The sequence below is a fragment of the Parasteatoda tepidariorum genome, chromosome X1 (genome assembly GCF_043381705.1).
Source record: "Parasteatoda tepidariorum isolate YZ-2023 chromosome X1, CAS_Ptep_4.0, whole genome shotgun sequence".
In the NCBI taxonomy this organism is placed as follows: domain Eukaryota; kingdom Metazoa; phylum Arthropoda; class Arachnida; order Araneae; family Theridiidae; genus Parasteatoda; species Parasteatoda tepidariorum.
In genome coordinates, this window is record NC_092214.1 from 14608166 (window position 1) to 14631248 (window position 23083).

Genomic DNA, 23083 nt, shown 5'->3' on the forward strand with positions numbered 1-23083 from the left:
ATATATATATATAATACAAAAATAATAAATACTTTTGTATTAATAAAAGAATTAAAACTCTTTCGGTTTCATAAAATGTCTTTGTTAAAGAGTAAGCGTAGAGCTATTCTATTTTGGGAATTCAATGCTGAAAACATACCATTGAATAATAATTAGATTTATATTTGAAAGGAGGAGATATTTTTAGAATCTTGTCCCTCTTTCACTTCCATATTAGGAAGCATTAAATGATTTTCCAGAGTGCGTAGACTTACAATGGCATGTACGACTGCAACCTAATAACACCAATCTCTGTACTATTTAATGCGGGACCGCAGGTTTTCGCATGTCTCTTGCTGAATAACGTATTCCAATAAACATCCGCCGTAACCATCCGTAAAAATAAAAATATTTTCTGAAATATTAGAAAGTTTCCCTCAATAATAAAAATATTTTCCGAAAAACTGGAAAATTTTGTTAAAAAGTTTGAAATATTTTTACAAAACTAGCAAATTTTTAACAAAATGCAAAAATATTTTCTTGAAAGAGAAAATTTTTTGTAAAAACATAAATATTTTTTCAAAAGATAGAAAATTTTTAACAAAAAGTAAAAATATTTTCTTAAAAGACAAAATGTTTTGTAAAAACATGAATATTTTCTGATAAAATAGAACATTTTCTTAAAAAGTTTGAAATATTTTCTTAAAAGAGAAATTTTTTTTGTAAAAGCATATATATTTTCTTAAAAGATAGAAAATTTTGTTAAAAAGTTTGAAATATTTTTATAAAACTGACAAATTTTTAGCAAAAAGTAAAAATATTTTCTTAGAAGAGAAAATTTTTTGTAAAAACATAAAGATTTTCTGAAAAAAAATAGAAATTTTTTGTTACTCATTGTACTGGAGGGGAAAAGCTTTGTGGGTGGTAAATCAATGAGGAAAAGGATGCTATCTAATTTGATCACTGAAGAGAAGCGTTTCTTGCTCTCTTGATGAATGGGTAGCAAGGAGGCAGCAGTGATTATTTTATTTCTGTTAGAGACTAATAAAAACCTCAAAATAAAATTTCATGGGAATTCTCCATTTTTTCTTCTTCAGTAAATAAAATATATAAAAATTTTCTAAAATTAAGGAAAAATTATCTATAGTATTAAAAAAAAGAAAAATTGCTTTGTACAATGGGGGGGGGGTTGAACACCCCCCTTGCCTACGTCCCTGCGGAGGAAATGCTCTAGGCGTGAGCTTGCAGACATCTATATACTATCGGGAACAATGCTCAACATCGCCGTGTAGACATCAACGTCAGCGATACATCGGAAAATATCGTACAAATATCAGTAAATCACAATATCCAATGCTTCGAAAAATTGCCAATCCCAATATGATTGCCGTATCTTATGATCAGTCCACTACACGACTGCTAAACAAATAAACTGAATTATTGCCTACCTTTGCTCAGCCCGACTTAGTAGATTTATATGGAAATACGTTTTTAATGTTTATTTAATAACAGTGCGCAAAATAAAACGGAGCATCCTGAACACCTTTTGATCCAATGGCCGGATTATCATAAAGCCGGACTCAATCTTAATGATTCCAAGGTCTGACCTCAGATATGCTAATCAATTAGAGCAGCGCAGACGATATTTTAAGCTACGAAATACGACAAAAAAACGTACTTTCGAAAGATTTGGATTTTTGACCTTCAAAATAGAGGTGACGGTAACCTTTAAAATATTTTTACGATTAAATTCATGTTTTCGGTCCTCTTTTTCATCTGTAATTTGTAAGATATCGATAGTGTTCTTATTTTCCTTTGCTTTATTATTAATTTTCAACCCCCTTTTTAACACTTACACTTAATAACAAGCATTTTAAACACATAAAGAGAGGTCATTTTGGAATATAGTCAGATGGTGAAAGGTAAGATGTTTTCAGATTGAAAATAACATGTATGTACGTAATAACGTGTAAAATTAGGAAATTACTTTTTCATGCAAGTACTGAACTCGTAGCCATCAATAATTAATCTTGAATAGTTACAATCAAGTTCAGGTTTCTTTTTTGTAGCTACAAACGCCAAGGTGCCAAAAAGTTTATCAAAGATGCGCTTAGTATAAATGTAAACAACAATCTCGAGGTCTTGACCTGTTCTACTTCCGGTTAGAAAGTGTACAGCTGCTTACTACAGCTTATTTTGTGAGGCGATATTTTCAAACAGATAATTTTGTATCTATAATAAAAGTAATAAACTATATAATTCCTGGGCTCAAATCTGCTGTATTTCATAAGATATTAATGATATTAAGTAGTTCTGGTGAGTTTGAAGTGACAATGCGTTTAAGTTATTTGGAGATTTCTTGTTAAAAATAGGTGAAATGTTTGCTAGATTTTGAAAGAACTCTCTTTTCAGGCAGTTCTGATTAGACCTATTTTTACTTGTTTAATGCTGCTTGTTCTTGGTGCAAGTCGTGCACCATCATACGTTAGTGTTAGCATATAGCTTGAGTGGCGAGATTAAATGCCTTTTACAAATTATTTTTCAGGATTAAATTTTGGTATATTGATGAGGATGATCCGAAGGTGCTTTATTAGGATTCTTTTTTCAAATAACAATTCTTACGTCCTGAAATGATGATTTTCATATTGATTCTTCTTTTAAACACAAATAATAAATTAAGTAACAAATACACGTATACAAGAAATACTATTCAAGAGAATCTCGAAATACAATGATCACGTTGTGAGCCAAATGGCTTCAAAACACACCAAAAACAGTATTCCAGAAATATGGATGGTGTTTTCAATAGAAATGTAAACAATCTCGAGCTCGGCACCTACTCTAGTTCCGGTTAAAAAGTTTGCAGCTGCTTACTACAGGTTATTCTGATAGGCGATGTTTTCAAACAGATAATTTTGTTTTCAATAAAAGAAATAAATTAGATAATTTCTGAGCTCAAATCTGCCGTATTTCATAAGATATTAATGTTAATATGTTATTCTGGCGAGTTTGAAGTGAAAATTTGTTTTAGTTTTTTAGAGATATATTGTTAAAAAAGGTGACATGGTTGCTAGATTTTGAATAACTCGCTTTTTTGGCAGTCTTGATATGGCCTCTTTCCATAAGTTTATTACTGTTTGTTCTTGTTGCAAGCTGTGCACCATCTTACGTTAGTGTTAACACTTTTAGCATTGTAAACACCAGTATTGTTAGCATTGTAAACACAAGTAATAAGTAATCAAATACATTGTCTGCAAGAATCTCAAAACACAACGATGCCAAATGGCTTTAAAATACAACAGAAACAATAACCCGGAAATTTAGGCGGTACCGAGCTTGCAGCGTTCCCTAGTGTAGAAAACACCATCCATAGGCATTTAAGAGCTTGCAGAGCTCCCTAGCGTAGAAAACACCATTCATATTTATTTGCAAATTTAAAAAATGTAAAAAAATGCAAGATTTCTCCGGAGACTTGTTATATCCTTCAAGTTAGTCAATTAAGTCAAGTTAACGTTTCCGTTAGACTTAAAATTGTTTGAAAACGTATTTTATATTTATCGATTTCAAAATTTATTCTAGATATATTTTAGAATATACTTTAGGTGTATTTTACACCCTTATTTGCTTAAAAAAATTAAATAATTTGATTGAAACAAATTATTCAAGCTATATTATTTAATGCAATAAACGTGGCTTATCCTTATCCTTGATACCGCTCTCAACAAACTTAAATAAATAAGAATAATTTAATTGTTTTAGCTATAAAGCAATAATATGTTTCGATTCTGGAAGCAAAGAAATTATTCAGAAAGTTCCTTGGTCATTCTTATTCTCTTATGCCGAAATATAAGAAAAAATTGTATTCCCAATTTTTGTAAAAAGTATGCTAACCCTCTTGATGCGTTTTTTTTTTTTTTTTTTTTTTTTTTTTTTTTTTTTTTTTTTTTTTTTTTTTNTTTTTATTATCAAAATAGGTTTAAAATTGCGTACGTAACATATTTCAAAGCAGATGATTATTAAAATTGCACGACTTTGGAATCTTTTTACAATTTTCCACTTTAGTAATTAATTGCAATTATCATTACAATTAAGTGTAACAGTTTTCCAATTTTTAATTAACTGTTTAAAAAATAGACATTTTCTGGATTTTTCACGATATTATTATGCTGGACATTAATGACTAGTCACAACAATCATATTTAATTCAGTATCTTACGCAAGCATACCTCTCCTTTGTATGTAACAATAAACAAATTACAACAATTTTGAATCGTCATAAATTAAATATTTAGTTAGCCTTTGTAGTCAATGCAATAATTGTATCGTCGTAAATAGATGTATTTTATCGAAAACTATTATGCTCGAGACAAATTTTATGGGACCATTAAGAATTTTGACTTGGGTAGCTTCTGAAACAATTGACCAAAGAAAAAGATTCTCTGACTGACCCGAACCAAACCTTGTTTAAGCAATGATCCCACACCTCTACTTTAAATTGTTATACCTCGTTACCATATACCTCCATAGGTCAACACGTATAGCTATGGCAGTTTTTACTTTAGACAAACTATATTTTAATAACATTTGCATTTTAATTAATATTTTGCAGTTTAACCATTTTAATGTTCGAATGTATACTTTAACGATTTTATTGTATTCTTAGATTTTATTGACTTTATTACAATTTCATACCTTGTGTTCTATTGTATTTTAATGAAATTTTGGATTTTTACAAAAGATTAGATTGCTATTCGCCCGTGGGCTTTTCGGGTTCATGCTGTAGGTGCTGTTCTGTTCGTGCAGGACCAGCTAGGGTCTCCCGGCGGAATGCTCCCTCGGAATATATATATATATATGGTAACCTTTAAAATATTTTTACGATTAAATTCACACGTTTCAGTCTTGGCTTGTATCAATGTAACTAGAAACTAAACCTAAAATTTTGGAGTTGAAAAAAGATACACCTTAAAACAAGTAAAGAATTTCAACTTTTGTTTATTCGTCATACAATGNTGTATATGTGTGTGTGTGTGTGTGTGTGTGTGGAGAGCAGTCGGGTGAGTAGGACAAACAGGCACACGATTTAAAAGATCATAATAAGAGAAAGAATATTCAGGTGAAACACAAATCGAAGTGGTCTCGGAACAAAAATTAGGGAAGGTCGTGCAAAATAAATCCGTAATATGTTTAGTCTTAGGGAATAATTGAAATCTGAATATTTTGGTCTGTTTAATTGGTCTATGTTATTGAGGAAAAAGTCTTTCCTACGGTTCAATTAAAGGGAAAAATCCAAAATGTTAATTTATACATACTGAACTAAAAATACATTAAAAGAGAAGATGTGGATATTAAAGTGAGAAAAAGCGTTTAGCTTTGAATAATAGTAGTAGTAGTAATAGTTCATTTACGTCGCACTAGAGCTGCACAATGGGATATTAGTGACGATCTGGGGAACATGCCTGAGGATGATCCGAAGACATGACTTCACTAATTCAATCCTCTGCAGAGGGGATGGCATCCCCGTTTCGGTAGCCAAACGACCTGCACGCGAAGTCGAGCACTTTATGGTAGAACAGTTTAAAGAGGACCAATACCGCACACCCTGAACCAAGTGGTCACCCACCCGCTAACTGACCGCAGCCAGTGATGCTTGACTTCGGTGTTCTACTGGGAACCGTGTCTTTACGATCAATCCACTGCGGGACCTTTAAATAATAAATGATCGAGAATAACATAAAAAAATTAGTTAAATTTAATTTTATTTTAATTTCAGTGAACTGCATATTATATAGTGTAATTTCCATCAGCTTCCATTCTGTTAATTCGTCTCTCTGTGATTTATAAACATATGTAGTTTCCACCATTTTTGGTGTTAAGATGCACAAAAAAATTTCACTCTGTAAAAAAAATTATATGACTGCGATGATTGAACTCAATATTTATTTTAATTAATCGGGTATTTGAACATTTTAAAAGTAGAAAGCGCATCAATTTTGCCATTGAACGTGGAGTCAATAAATAAATGTATATAGTTTAATTGAATCTTGACATTATGTTAACTTAAATAACTTCATTGCGTTTTTTGTTTAATTTCTGTCACAATGTGATTATCCATTTACTGCACGCGTTCCAATGTGTTACATACTCAAACTTGCAGAACAAAATTTCCTCCCAAAAAACATTTGAGTGTAAACATGTAAAAAAGAATAAAAAATGTTTATTTACCTGAAAATTGGAAGAAATGTCACTACTATACAAAAAAACTTCCTTTTTATCTGTTCTAAATTTTCCACTCATAAGAAAACGGCTGAAAATAATAATAATTATACAAGAATTGTATTTTTGAAATTCTTATCCAAATGAAAACAAAGTAGTATCATATAAGGGGTTAATATTTGGGGAAAAAGAAAATCTGACAAATCACACTAATAAACAAGACAGATTAGAATGCGGTCGGAAAGACTTATTAGAAACATATTTTAGCCTTCAATTGAAATGCTTTTCTCTACAGTAATTTGTAAGATTCCCTTTTTTTGAAGTAGGTGCTTTTCTCTACAGTAATTTGTAAGATTCAATTTTTTTTAAGTAGGTGCTTTTCTCTACAGTAATTTGTAGGATTCCCTTTTTTTGAAGTAGGTGCTTTTCTCTACAGTAATTTGTAAGATTCCCTATTTTTTTTGTTTTGTTTTTTTGAAGTAGGTTATTATGAGCCGTGATGGCTCAGAAGATAGAGCGTTCGCCTTCCAATGAGGTGAACTGGGTTCGATTCCCAGAGATGGCTGTTCGACTTGCTGTATTGGCCGACTTGCACAGACCACAATGCTGACACAAAATATCCTCAGTGGCAGACGGATCATGGGTCAGGGCTCGGATACCAAAGAAATAACTAGTCGAAGTAGAATTTCCCGAGTGACGCCTTCCCCTGACGTCACACCGTCCACTGTTTTGAATTTCGGTATTCTGATCGCTAATATCAGTGGAGTAGGCTCGTGGACTGGTCTACTTCATGAGAAGAGTGGGGGTGAAGCTTCTTCCGTGCCATCAGTCAATAAAAATGCTGGAAGCATTCTGATGCAATTCACGCTCGACAAGCTGTTGAAAAAGGCATTTTGGTTCAGTATCTATTTGAGATAAAATATTGTCTCTTGAGATTTATTTGAGACTAAATATTGCAAACTTTACTTTTATTTTATTGCACTAATATTTGATATTTACATTTATTAAATAAATTTTATATACATCTCCGAAATGATAAATTTTTTTGTTATTTTTGATAATAATAAACATTGACCTATTAGATAAATTTTATTTACAAGTCTGATAATTAAAAATCTAATATGTGCTATTATTATTAGCATGTGTTATTGAGTTGCAATTAGATCTTTGGTTTGCTTATTCTAATAGCGATTAAAAAACCAAATTTTGTTTTTCAGAATTGTATTACAAGAATACATCGTATTGGCATATCACATGTATGCTTTTTTTTCTCTTTTTTTTTCAAAGAACTGAACTTTTAATTGCGTTTAATATTATGTGGATAGTAGAAAAGATCCAGAAAAAAATTAAAATTTTAAAATTTTTAAATATCAACAGCATTCTTGCTACATATCACTTTATGTTGCTAAACAGATGGTTTTCACTTTGCCCTTTGAAAATTACGAATTTTTCTAATTATGATTTACTCCCTCTATTACAATACTCATAATAGAGGTGAGGGAAAGCTTTTTTTTATTTACGAAGGTAGTATTTATATCACTTTATTTGTGTTGATAATAAAAGAAAGTATAATTTGCAGTTTAAATTCTATTTTCAAGTAAAACTTTTATTTTATGCTTCATTATTCTTATACGGGTGAAATTTGATAAATACTGTGGGGGCGGAGTAATCGACCATGTCAACCGTCATCTATGAAAAGGTACCCCGACATAGAGTCGAGTTAACATGTCTTATATACTAGTGAATTGTAGTTGTAATTTAGTAGTGGTAGATACGCTACAATACCAAACAAATGATGAAAAGATAAACATTAAAGTTCATTATATGGACCTCTTTGTTACATGGAAAATGTTTTGAACTCTCTTTAACAAAACTTTTATAAAATTTTAACTATAAGAAAAAATTCACTTTGAGAGATTCGAAATATGTAGTTATTAATTTGTCAAGCAATTTATGTACTACATATTACAATTACCATGTTCAGCAATATTAGTTTTAAGTTAAAAAAGATTTTTCAAAGATTTTAAGTATAGTGAATTATAGTATAGTTTCATAGTTATAAAATACTTTATTATTCACTTAAGTATTTGTTTATGTCCCATTTTCAGTTTTTATGGTAATATTAGAACCACTGTAAATTTGATTTGAACCTAAAATCTAACAAAAGTGCTAAAAACTTTTTCATTTTGTTGATTGTATGAAAGCGCCTTTTTTTTTTTTTTTTTTTGGATAGTTGCAAAAAATCTTAAGGCACATAAAACCTATGAATGTAATAAACAGTTATGAATAATAAACAGTTATGAATAGCTCTATTCAAATATTCCACATTACAAGTTGAATAGGACTTAAAAGTAATTTAGTTTTAAAATTAATCTTTTTTACTGGAAATAATGCAAACAATACCTAGAAGAAATAGAAATTTAACTATTTAAAATTTAAAAAAGTTGAAATTTTTTGAAAAGAATTCAGAAAAAAGTCTCACATAAACATGCGAGGTTGTGAAAACTTAATTTTTTTTCTTTCTGAAATTTTAGTTCAAAAACACTTTGTAATCATATCTTTTCCATATTGATTAAAAAAGAAAATACTTCAAAGTTAAATTTATCTACCTTGCTTCAGAAATGAAAGAAATTACAGCAAACTTTTTATTATATATAAAACTAATAAAAATTACAAGGTCTTAAATTAAAAAGAAATAAAAAGCGTAATTTAACACATTAAATTCCTATCTGCAGTGTCTTTTTAAGATTATAAAAAGTAATTAAAAAATGACACACTTGTTTCTCAGTGGAGTAAAAGATTTTCTAAGAAAATTGAGACAATTTCTGGTTATTAATCATCAATATTTATTATTTACAACTTAACTTTGGATAATCTAATTAAATAATAAGAAAATAAAAAATTCTACAAAATTTTTAGCCAGAAAAAATTAACATTTACAATTTTACCTAATAGGAATCATCAAATATATACTGTTACAATCCCAAAAATACGTATTTATTCGCATATAGCAAAGAAAAATTAAATTCAATAAGTTTTTTTTTTTCAAAAAAAAAAAAAAAAAAAAAAAAAAAAAAANCAACAGAGTGAGACTCCGTCTCAAAAAAAAAAAAAAAAGAAGAAAAAAAGATATGCTCATGATATTGAAAATAAATTAAATTTAACTTGCGTTTCTACTGAAATCACGTTTCCTCGCCTTGCTTCTTTTTCCAAGTCCTCTCCTAGTTTCACGCATAAATACCGTACAAGATTTTTCGTTAATCGAAAAAAATATGAAAATACATCGTCATGAAGACTAAAAGCATCATCTCTGTTTCGATATATCGGTCGCCTCCGAAGACTTAGCAGTGTAAAATAATTAATTATCAATGCATTCCATGTGCTCGCCATTACTCTACTGAAAATACCAATGGTTTTCGCGTCGACCGAAAAGAGCGCTCAAGATTCACTAAAATTTGCTTGGAATACTAAAAATCGAGCAATGGGAGGGAAAAGTAGAGTATCAGGTAAAGCTCCCCCTGGTGCGGCTTCCAAAAGCTCAAATCGACTGTCGACTTCGAGCTCACAATACCAGCCCAGAGTCCCCTTGCCGTCAGGCAAACCGTGAGGTGTTTCTGAGGTTTTCCTCTCCGTGTAACACTAATGCGGTTAGTTCCATCAGTCTCCACGAAGGCAGATTTCTCCCATTACTTGAATCGGGAGTTCCCTTGTCTTCTGGAATGGGTTCAAAATTACAAGGCTACGGAATTGAACATTGGAAGTTGTAAACCCAAAATTAGGATGATTATTCAACGTTGGTTATAAAATCAAAAAAGTAGGTTGTTTTCCAATTAAATAACACTTTCTTGTGAATTATTAGATCAATTCTATTTTCAGCTTGTTACGTCAATATGAAAAAGAAAACTCCAGAAAAGCTTTGCTTAGTCTATAAAAAAACTACCTTGCCTTATCTGAACTCATAAAATTTGCAAAAATTAAGACGTTGATAATTTTCATGCAGGTTGAAAAATCTCTTCAAATTATCGATACTTTAAAAAAATTTTTAAAAATATTTAAGTTACTTGACCGTTCCAAAAAAAGTCTTTACTGCAGTTCAAGGATGGCGCCAGACTCTGCCCGACAAGGGGTCAAGTCTCCCTCGACAGAGGGCTCAAACAAATTAATTCAAAACATTTAAATTAAAATGAATTTTATACTTCACATTTTTTTTCTCACATCATTTTTTTCAAGTGTGTTTCTAAGAATCTAAAATCACTAATATTGATACATTAATGTGCAGATTCCTTTTAATGTAAAATTAAATCAAATTTTTTTTTCTGTTATCGATGTATTTTGTACTGTATGGTGCAATTTACAATACATTGTAAGCGTAAAAATTACCTCTGTAATAAAGAAATATAGTTGTAGCAGTCACCGCTATTTCAAAAAATTTCTACACTTCTTACTCTCATAACGCAAAAATTATACGTTAATATAAATTTGAAATTTCGTGCACATTTAACAAAACATTTAAAGAACATTTTGATATAAAATAATGTTATTTTTATATGCATCGATTGGCTTTTGAATCCTTTAAATGTTTTGCAAATAAAGTTTTAAGTACATTTTTTGCATCCACGTGTTCTATCTAAAGATATCATGCCCCGTTTTTGAGCGAACTTCGAAATGGTTATGCCCATAAAATTATAAAATTTGAATTTTTTTTAATTGTTACACAGCATAATTTTACGAACAAAAAAAGGCTATTTTAATCAGGGGACTTGATGTTAATATATATTGTAAATAAATACAAAGAGACTTTTAAAATTTCTCCTTGCGATTCCTTTTTCTTTTCAAAGATGCTTTTAAAGTGAAGATCTATGTCCGGCAAAATGCTAATTTCTCCATTTGAGGAAAAGAGTAAGTCCATCGGATTAAAATATAAGATTCAAACAATATAGCTTAAACTTGTAATTATTTTTCAATTAACAAATTTTAAATTTGCCTCCGAGAAACAAATATTAACTAACTTACATTTTAAAAAAAAAAATTGACACTCATGGCTGCTGTTTGTCTGCCTATGTTTTCGTTTCTCTGCAAAGCTGAAACCACACTTCCTATCAAGATTTCTGTTTCGCGCTGCAAAAGCTTTTTACATATTGACACATGCCTGTAACGAATAACCTTTCACACAGTTAATTAATTATTGTTTACCACATATCAACGCGAAACATTCGTTCCTCTACGATTTAAATTTGTTTTTGCTTTCATAGTTACGAATTTTAAGTCACAAGAAATGGACACTAAAAATTAAGAAGTTAGGGGACCAAAGTTCGAAGAATACGAGTTTTTTTTTAATTTTATTTCTCAGGACTTATTTGACCGCTTTTACTTAAATTTTGTATTTTGACATTTAAAATTGCAAATGATGAAAAAATTTTACACCTTACATTTTTTATGTTTCTCGACTTCCCTTAAATAAAGTAATAAAAAGTGTTTACTAAAAGTTTTATTTTGCATGAGATTATCTTTAGAAAAACGAATAGGAATTGATTGATCTGATTTGAATAGTATGCAAAACTTTTTCAATTCGCTAAAAAAAATTGGGATATAGCGAAATACGCAAAAACTAAAGTTAACATTAAAGGATCCTGACTTTCAAGCACGTTACTGAAAAAACTATTAAAACACTATTTCTAGATTGAAACTACTATATTTTGGGGGTCAGAAATCCGAATCCGTCGAAAAATGGTTTGTTTAATCGGATAACGTTTTTATATCTAATTTCCTAACTTAAAATATCGTTTGGACTAATTAATTAGTATATTTGATGTCACCCTCTCGAACCATTAAGAATGAGTCCCAGAACATGAAGATCCGAACTTAAGATTAAAATTTATTCCGGTGGGTCCATTTATTTTTTTGCGCACTGTACATTCATTTGAAGTATATGTCAATATTGCTGATTATAGCAAAAGAATTTTTCTTTTTTATATAGAAAGGGAATTCAGCTTGTGGTTATCCATATGCTTTGATAATTTTAAGGATTATGATTGAAAGAGGATAATAAGGTGAAATGATGTTCACTTTCAATATTAATATCAGGTATAAATAAATAAAAACGTCTTTCATTTTGTCCTCGTCATATCTCAAGAACGTTTTATGTTTCGATAGAATCGAAAATGTTTTTGTACAATTGCAAAAATTCGTTTTTCCAAAGGTAATGCCATGCAAAAAATATAGTTTTAAATAGTTATAAAATATTTGATATTTTTCATATTTATATTTATAATATGCGTTGGAAAAATTCTGAATCTCGATTTTTGAAATCCCCGTGCAGTAAATGGCGACTGATGCACGCTAAATTTGTTGAGTCGCAAAGTCCTTCATGTTCCCATAACAAATCAATACCTCTGGGGGTACTTATCCAGGAGTTTCCCTGTCTTCTGGATAGGTTCAAAATTACAAGACTACGGAATTGAACATTAGTAGTCGTAAACCCGAAAATTGGTTCAGTTGTTCAACGACGGATAAAATAAAATAAAATAGCAAGACATACAAATTTTTATATAATTTTATGGAAGGTAATTTTAAATTGTAAAATACAAAATTTGAATGAAATCGGTTGAATAATTCGAGATAAATAAAATTTTAAGCAAACTGAGTTTTTTAATATTTGATAAAACAGAAACTAATTGATCGATTGCTCTGAAAGGTTGTATTTTGAAATTAAAAGGATGTAAAAATATGTAGAACATACAGTTCAATATATTTTACTATTATTTAATAAACTAATAAAAAATAACAAATAACTATTTAAAATTATTTTTGCTTAAAAATTTGTGTATAAAATGTTTTTTGTAATTTTATGTAAACATTTTTCAATACACTCAAAAAGTTCTCGAGATAATGGGCTATAATCGAAGAGTGAAGTTAAAATTAAAGGACCCAAACTTTCCAACTCTCTCCTTGCAGTAACTGTAGTTTAAAATTTTGACTCAAGTATTAGGCTAAAATTCTGGCTTTTTTATTTTCTTTATCGAAAGGGTTTCGAAAAACACCCTGTATAATTGAGCATAGAAAATAACTAAAAAAAGAAAAACTAGTTAAAACGAAGGAAAGTTACTATAAGCAATTTTAACCTATCTAAGAAGCATACGGAACTTAAAATGGAAGTAAATACGATGGTAATAAAAAAGAAGAAAATTCTCATAAAAAATAATTAGCACAAAAATGAAACTTGAGGTAAAACTAAACATACATCGCATAATCTTTTTATTTCCAATGGCTAATGTCAAACTCTTATAAGATTAGCAAAGAACAAGAATAAAAAAGAACACAATGAGAGAAAAAGTCCCATCAGCAGATCTTGAGTCACTCCGGAGCCCCGACGCAGAGTCGTGCATACCAACAAATGTCCATGATTTCGTCTCTTCCACATAGTGGGCAATTTAGGACTCGTGAAAATGCTAATTTGGCGAAAGTCGTTCGCCAAACAGTCATGGCCGACCACGAGTCTGAATTTCGCTTTTCATGGGGCTTATCTGAATATATTTTAGTCTAAGCTTCAACTTCTTGAAGAAACACGAGCAAGGCTTTCCAATTTTGTCTTATATGTGAAGTTTTGTGGAATGTAAAGAGCAAAAAGTGTTTAGCTGTTGAATTACTTGAGTGCACTTCTTGGTCAACATATCTGCTTGTTCGTTGCCGTGAATATCGCAATGTCCTGGAGTTCCTTGTAGTCCCTCGGTCCTCAGAAACTTCTCCAGAAAAACCCGACAATCTAGGACATTTCCTTTCCTTAGATCCGGCAGCCTGCATGGCAGCTTTGGAGTCAGATAAAGAGATCACTGAATATCTATATCACATCCGGTTCCCCGAGCTAGACCTGAGTATTTTACTCTTTCTCTCTTGCAACAGTCCTGTTTTCAGTTTCTGATTTTCATTAATTATTACATTGTCATGGTGAGCAATTATTCCATTCCATTTATTTAAAAAGTCTGGTTATCATTTACAGATTACTAATTTTTAGACTATTGGTATTCTTTCATTTTTGTTGCGTTTATATATTTATTAATTATATCATACTTCTTTGCTTGTTATCAATGTTCACCCTCGCTTTAGTTTCCAAATGAACTAGTAATGGCTTTTTGTCTTGGTTCGGTGTTGTATCAGACCCTGATCGGAAGTAACAGACAGCGTGTTCATCGTGCGAGGAGACCCGTGTCCCTGGAAAAGGGGATCCTGGTAGTTGAAGGTCTACTTTGATCCAGAGATGGGCATTAGTCATTCAGAATAATGAATAATTATTCAAAATCTGAATAATGAATAAATGATAAAGATTTATTCATTAGTCATAATAATGAATAAAGATTTATTCATTAGTCAGAAATATTTTGAATAAAGAATAAATCATTCATTATTCTTTATTCGAATAAAGAATAAATCGTTCATTGTTCTTTATTCAGTATCCTTTATTCATTAGTCAAGAATAACTGAATAATTTCACTGGTCAACAAAAATAGGCACGGAATACTCTGACTACGATTATGACAACTACAAATAAAACGTTAATCCTTTTCAAGTATATTTATGTAATGCTTGAGGAAATTTACTCTTGTCTAACATATTGCATACTTTTGAGAAATGGTTCCATGGCAAAAAAGCGTTTAATTTTTTAAGTAAAAATTTGTTTTAAAAAGTTAAAATAAGATTATCGTTTGCTTTCAAAAACTATAAGAAATTGCGTCTTATAGGTTTTGGAACAAAATTTTAAAATGAACTTAAGTAACTAAACTGTTATAAACCTACTTTTTAGCACAACTAAGTATGTTATGCTGGAGTAAGTTAAAATAACATAAAAATAAATATTCATACTTGTCTTAGTTTTATAGTTAAATTAAAAGTATTATAAGACATTTAAGAGCAAACGATGTTTTGTATCTCGTTATAGACAAAGACATATCGATTGCATTTTTCGCTGGTTATTCAAAATTTTATTCAGAAAAATTAGTCATGACTAATGAGTTTATTCATCAATCATTATTCATAATTTTTTATACATTTGCATAATGAATGATGAATAATGACTAAATGTTCATATGAATAATCATTCAGAATAAATTTATTCTGAACAAATTTAGTCATGAATAAAATTTTCGTGAATGATGCCCATCACTGCTTTGATCCGTGCTTTAGGTGAACGGGGGTTGCATATTGGTCTGTGTGCAATCGGCTAGACACGAACGTCATCTGTCGGCTAGAGTTAAGCCCGGGGTCACTTACTGGGCACCTAGTTAAGGGTAGAGGCTGCTTCAGGGGTTGATTTTCGGGCAGAGTAGTCAGAACATGAGATAAAAATGCAGCGAATGGGAGCTCCAAAAGTAGCGGATTCGAACATTATATATATATATACAAATGTATCTAGTTTAGTATCAAGTAGAGCTATAAGCGTATTCTTAACGATTCTATAAAACTATTGTTTAAGCTATTGGTCAGCATCGGTGTTACAGATTCCTACTTGCATCCCCACTCCGTGGTCGGTGGTGGCGCTGAAGTTCGTTTGTTTTTCTATGGCAGAAAATAAGCAGATGGTGTTCAGTTCCGCATACCGAAACAGAACAATCCCTATACCTAGCTTCAATCTTGCGAAATGCACAAATTACAACCACACTACAGCAAAATTCCTGATACTTAGTTCTACAGAAAAAAAACTCTCTTCTATGTCACAATTTCTAGTTCAAAACTTGAAACAAGCATTGGGAATACAAAAAAATGTCAAATACATGCCATTAGAAGATTTAGCCGAAAAAAATAGCAACAAACAAACAGCTTCACTTATAAAATTGAATAAATTTGGAAACGTTAAAATTACAGTAAACCCTCCCGACCCTGCAAAATATATTTAAAGGCATAATTTCTGTTATATGATGAAATGTATGTAAACAAATTGTAATTTATTCTGTAAATAAACTTTTAAAGTATATTGGATACTTGTAAATAAAATTTTCAATTCATTTTTAAAAAACTTAATTTTATTTATCTTTACTTTATTTTACTTATATGAATAATTTAAACAACATAAGTGAAGGGGGAGGAACGGTCCATTGGTCACAAAAATGACGATTGTATCGTCATCTGTTGCAATTTGAGGACAAATCAATAAAAAGGAAAACAAGATCTCCCCGAAAGTTGGCCGAAAAACAGAATCTGCTTCGGTTTCTTTTTTTCAAAATCAGCTCATATGGACATAAATCATGAAAGGATAACATGATATAAGAAACAAGGTCCTAATAAATATACACATTTGCTTGTATGTATATATATATATATATGTATATATATATATATATACCNCTTATATATATATATATATATACCGTTTATAGTGGAATTATTGAAGGTTGAAATCAAGATTATGTTGGTCCATCAATGGATAACCATTAAAAGTTTTGACTTGATTATTTACAAAATTTTAGTCCATTCACTTAAATGGATGCTCACCAGTAGGCAAAATAACGTTTTAAATGATAGATTATTTTAATCAAATAATGAATATTTTTCCTTACTTTTTGGTACTATGATTTGAGGTTGGTAGAGACCACAGCTGATGACCATCATTTTTTAACATTGTCACAAAATCATGTTTCCATAAAATTAATCCTTCAGTTATTGATAGAAATTTGGATTGAGATAATATTCCCACTTTTCTAAATAAATAAACATTCAGTTAATCATAAATAAGTAACTTTTTTAATGGAATTTCAAACATAAATTTAATGGGATGCCTACAAGTGACATAGTATGGGTATCTCTAGCCTGATTGGTTGTGAAAACGGGGGTTGTTTACGTTAGTAACTGTTCTTTACATTCTATTTCAAGTTAACTTACCCCGTCAAGTATGTAAGTGATACATTCTATAATCACTCCCAAAGATTCTTTCACCATATATTTCTCACTTAACATAAAGACGACGCCATGTAGATCATAAACAAACTAATTGTGCATTGAAGTTGCCAGGTGCACAAAACAAAAATATATCACAGTTACAATAAAATGTATAAACAAATAATAAATCTAAGAAAAAATTATATTTCAACAAATTTAATGTGCGATACGGAGCTGTGTTTAATTAACTTTACGTTAATTAACATTCTTACTCATGTGGAAAAACTTAGTCAACTTTGACACGCTATTTTTGACAATTAGCTGCCGCTGACGTCACAGATCACATGTGAGTTGGGTATGTTTGTTCTCCTTCGGAAGTGCAAGTACCCAATTATAAAGTGATTAATTGACTGACGAATGACTTTTGAAAATCAGTCGTAAAACAGAAAATGTTTCTAAAAATATTTAAATAATTTTTATTGATCTAAAAAAAGAAACTTTGGGTTGTGCGTGGTCTAAGATTTCCTTTTCTTTTTAATCTTTGAAAATGAATAAAGAGAGATGGATAGAAATATTTAGTTTTCCTTTTAAATCATTATGAGATCCTGTTAGAACTCTAAAAGAACAATTTGATTTTCTTTGGGTATGTTTTTCATTTTCATTTTTTTTGAACCCCTGCTTTAAAATTTTAAAAACCTAAAATTTTGCCCTAAGCTTCCAGGTTGCTTTTACTAGAAGTGTAAATTTCGCAGATAATTTCATATTAGTCAATAATTTTTCAAGCTAATTTCGAAACAGGTTATGAAATTAGCAGTAAAAGCGTATTAAAATAAATTCACAGATCTATGGTACTTATTTAACTTTTATACATGAGTGAGTAGTTATTACAAATGGTTCTAACTAGTTAATGAACAAGAATTTATCGATAAAATTTACACAGAATGTAGAAGAAATTTCAAAATTTTGTACACATGTGTCACCGATTTTCTATGTGACTTCCCTTGGTCACATGGACAACATCTAGGTCATTTCACGCCATACATTCTGAAGCATTTGTGCAGTCACCGAAGCAAGCTCATTACAAATGCGTTCTTACAGTGGAAGGCTTCTCCATTTCCGATATTCAACAGTTGTGCTGGTTAACCTTCCCACTTCTTTGGGAGGTTGCTGCATCGTTAAAAATGAGCCATCGCTTCATCATCCATGCTTTCCAGCATAAACGTAGCTTAATTCATACGTTTGCTGTAGTGCTCCTGTTTCAGTTGCTGCACAAATTGAATTCTGTAAGGTTTTAGTTGCAGCCTTTGTCTGAGAACGCACCATACCATTGTTTGTAACTCCCTACTGCCTTCGTACGTCAATTTTCGTGGGTTTCGCTCATACTTGCGGCGAATTTGCTCAAACATATGACCTTCAACTACTTTTCCTTTTGCACAAACATACCGTTTCTTCAAACATCCCATTTGGAGGTTCTTGATTGACGAAATCTTCTCTGCACTGAGATAACAGAATGACAATTGTTAAATTCTAACGGACATTTTTACTAATGATTACGCTGCTCCTTACGTAAAAAAATTTTCCATTTACATTCTATGTTAATCTTATCGATAAATTATTTTTCATTAAATAGTTGTTTGTGATAACCTTTAGAATTATCCTTTATAATACAGTCTTTGAGACCAGAAGTTGAATAAGGAGTGCTGGAATCATTGGTTATTACTAAGGCCCGGATTTTGATGACATTTGCATTTTTTTGCATTTTTTGCATTTTTGGACATTCTTTGTCCTTTAGAGCATTTTTTGAGATTTATAGGGCATTTTCTTTAAAATTTTGGGGCGTATTTTGCATTTTAAAGCATTTTTTAAATTTTTTGTTACATTTTTCTAATTTTTATTATTTTTTTATTATTACACTGGCTTCCAAACAATGAAGAAAATTTCTAGGATATTAACGGGTGAAGCAGCATCTTTTCAAATTGAAGAAAAATTGTCAGTAAGTGTGACCGTCCTTTTCAAGTACGCACCAATAACATCAGTAGACGTTGAAAGAAGCTTCTCCTGGTATAAAAATTTGCTTTCAGACAAGAGACGCTCGTTTACATTTCAAAATATTAAAAAAAAATTTAATAATCCACTGTAATTCTGATATTTAGTAATATTATGAGATGGAAGTTGTTATATTCATTTAAGTTTCTATACAAAATGAAAATGTTTTGGAGTCAATATATTTTCCTTTTTTTTTTTTTTGTTATTTTAGGATATAAAACATATTTTTCAAACTTTAATGAACGTAGAACAAGTATTGCATTGCTTTATATTTTTTGAAACGACTCATAATAATTTTAAAGAGTAAAACATTGTTTTAGTTCAATATTTTTACTTCTATTTAAGTCATGTCATAAGGCATTTTTAGCGCAATTTTCGCATTTTAAGGGCATTTTTTGCACTTTTAAGGGCATTTTTTGCAGTTCATAAGGGCATTTTTTGCACTTTTTAAGGGCATTAATTGAGATTTTTTAGGTCATCGAAATCCGGGCTCTAGTTATTACAGTTCAGCTTTAGTCAATAGAGGTCTGTACAGCTAGTATTTTAAATTGTTCACTCAGTAAAATATCAAGAAAATGTGTGTATTTCTAGAGTTAAAGTTATTTTCTGTCTTGAATTTTAAGGTTTATACTTACTCTGATGTTAGAGTTGACATTTTAGCGATTTCACTTTTGTCACTTCTACACCATTCTTCTTGAGAAATTTTCATCAACGTTTCTATATTAAAATACATTCCAATTAATAATGAGCTTTCTTTTATGTGTGCATTAATAGAAAGGAAAGTATAGCTTGTCTACTGTAAGAATTTCCTCAAAGTTTGAGGCCGTCTCCTGCTATGAAAACAAGAATAGCGGTACACAAGTCAAAATTTCTGATGGTTTTTCATTGATGGACCAACATAAACTTGATGGTACTCATCAATAATTCCCTTATGAACCACTATATTTTTGTGATGGTAGCCAACATAAGTAACCATCAGCCCAATGTAGGAATTCGGACTGATTTATGATGATCCAACATAAGAATAACAATTTCTTTTGTTGGTTTGTTTATGTTGAACCATCAGAAATTTCCATCATAGTTTATAAAAGAAACATAAAAGAACCCAAATGGTTATGATGGTATATTCTTGCTGAACCCACAAGACTTTCCATTAAACCACCATAGAAATGTATTGTAGTACCATTATGAACCATCACGAACTTCTATAGTGTACTAGAAATCAATTGTTGGAACGATCATGAACCATGAACAACCATCATTCCAATGTAAGAATTCGGTCTGATTTATGATGGTCCAGCATAAAAAATATATTGTTTTGATGTATATTCCTGAGAACTAACAAGAATTCTCATTAAACCATCATGGAAATGTACAGTTGGAACCATAATGGACCATCACGGATCCTCATGGACTGTTAGTTCATGAAAATCAAACTTCTCTCGATGGTAAACCATCATAGTATTAATGTAGCATTTTCCAACATGGAAGGATGGAAGTTTGTTGGCATATCATACACAAAACGCATAATGTAAGATGTTCGATGAGGATCACTATAAAAGTATGTTGGACCATCATGAATCGCATTGAAACCAACATAAACAATCAAAAAAATTTTATGGGATCATTAAGAATTTTGACTTGGGTAGCTTCTAAAACAATTGACCAAAAAAAAAGATTCTCAGGCTGATCCGAACCAAATCCTGCCTTAAACAATGATCCCACACCTCTACTTAAAATATTTATACCTCGTTACCACAGTCACCTCCATGGGTCCAGAGGAATGGCTAGAGGAGTTTTTGCTTTAGACAAACTATATAACATCTTTGGGGTAAAAAGAAGCCCCGAAAAGGTGATAATTGAAATTTATTTCTTCAAAATAGTCTAGACCAACTTCATTGCAAATGTTTTTTTCCACCCAAATTATGCTTTAAAATCGTTGAATTAATGAACCACACGATAAGAAAATGTTTTATTGACAAATAATAATATTCTGGACCGATTTCATTGCGAATGCTTTTTTCACTCAAATTATGCTTTAAAATCGGTGAATAAATGAACCACACGATAAAAAATGTTTTATTGATGAATAATAATATTCTGGACCGACTTCTATGCGAATGTATTTTTCACTTAAATTATGCTTTAAAATCGATGAATCAATGAAACACAAGATAAGAAAATGTTTTATTGACGAATAATAAACGGAGTTTCTCTTCACATTTTCCCGACCTTCAAATCAATATTAACTCGGTTGGAATGGAATGTTGTGACAAAACTTGATTTTAGAACGATTTTTATCTGGCTATTCAAGTCGTGCTTTATAAAGCCGTATATTTGAGTTGTTTCCAAATCAAAAGTTTCATCATGAGTTTTAAAAAGGAATAAACTTGTGTCTTTTGAGTCACTTTAACACGTTATTTTTCTAAAACTCAAGATTCGACACGTAGCACGAACTTAAAAATTCTCGTCATCTTGGATTTTAATTTTTATTCGTGATACTTTTTCGTGAACTTTTGATGATCATTTAATAACACAAAAAATCAGCTAGAAAAGTATTATAAGGAGAAACATTCAGTGTACATACTCAATAACCCCAAAACAATTAATTTAGTGATGGAATAAAGTCAGTAATTATTAAGATTGTGTTCATTATTGACAATGATTGCGTAGTAATTGACTACTCTGTTAAAACGTGTTGTCTAACTGTAAATGATAAGTAGTAGTATTTAGTTCAAAATATACTTGTAAAAATACGTATACTTTTTTATTCGTCTGTGTGACATAGTTTTTCTGCAACAAAGATAAAGATAGAAATTAATTGTCAGTATACAAATTTGCCATGTTAAAGCATTTAAAAAAATTAATAATCCGCTACTTTAAGCTCATTTAAAAATGTTACATTTTAGAATGTTTGAAGTTTAATACGTACGACAAACAATATTGTTACCTTATTAAAATTTCATGCCTAAAATATTGTAAAATAATGAATAAACATCTTTATTTACATTTCGTGAACATAGACTGTTCATGTTTTTGATGCATCATTATTTAAATTAATTTATAAATGATTAAAAAAATAAATAATTATATGGTTTATTCAAAATGGTGTTTACGTTGAGGGAAGAGCAGAGCTAGAAAGTTGGTAAAAGTTTTATTCACGAAGTTTTTAAAAAAAATGTGAAGGTCTAATTTAACATTTTGTTGGCTTCATATAAGCTTAGGCGATTAAAAGCATTGAATTTGATATATTTTCGTATCAGAATATGCATAAATGCTCACTCCAACTAAAAGGTAGACCTGAAAATTTAAATTTTCATTTAATAACCAGTAGTTGGTAGACTCAACTGACTGTCTCTTTTTCTTTAAACCTATTGAGTTGGTGACCGATATCGATAAGCCCTTTTTATTTAAAAACCACTTTCTGTATTTTTTTAAAACTTTGATTGAGTTGCATTTTTAAAAAAAAATTCCGATTAGAAATAGTCTACGGCTATAAAAATTAATTCAACAATAAAAATGATATAAATATATGATAAAATTTAGTGAAGCATACTGACTTTTATGGAACGTTATGTAAAAATATTTGGGGCAGAATATACACCAAAAGTATCCGGTTGTTATGGTAGTGTGTGTTTCTCGTGATTTGGCCCCTCTGTGTTTGGAACTCTTAATGCACTCTATGTCAATATTTCAGCCAGCATTCACACATCGAGGCTTGCACAATGAAATGGGTGTTCAAAAAGCCCCGATTTACTTCGGGACGTATTAGACTACCAGCCAAATCGACCATCCTCACTTCAGCTGTGATGGAATCAAAAACTTCCCAGTCATCAATGCAACATCATATTAATCAGGACAGTTCATACCACTGGGTGTCCTTTAGGCCAGTTAGTGTATTTAATGTATGTGAAGAGAAATCAACCAAAATTGATAGATTCTCAAAGTATCCTTTCGATTGATATACTTTTACATA

At 30.5% G+C, this 23083-nt stretch overlaps 1 protein-coding gene across 2 annotated transcripts in view; it reads right to left on the bottom strand.

Moving 5' to 3' along the window:
- LOC107452999 (uncharacterized) overlaps nt 1-23083 on the bottom strand; it is a 99637-nt gene that overhangs the window by 30822 nt on the left and 45732 nt on the right. For both annotated transcript variants that reach the window (XM_016069652.3, XM_016069653.4), the window contains exons 4-6: nt 19743-19824; nt 16743-16883; nt 6205-6286 (exon numbers count right to left, since the gene is read on the bottom strand). In XM_016069652.3, coding sequence (XP_015925138.1) covers nt 6205-6286; nt 16743-16883; nt 19743-19824 — 305 coding nt within the window. The remainder of the gene's footprint in view (nt 1-6204; nt 6287-16742; nt 16884-19742; nt 19825-23083) is intronic.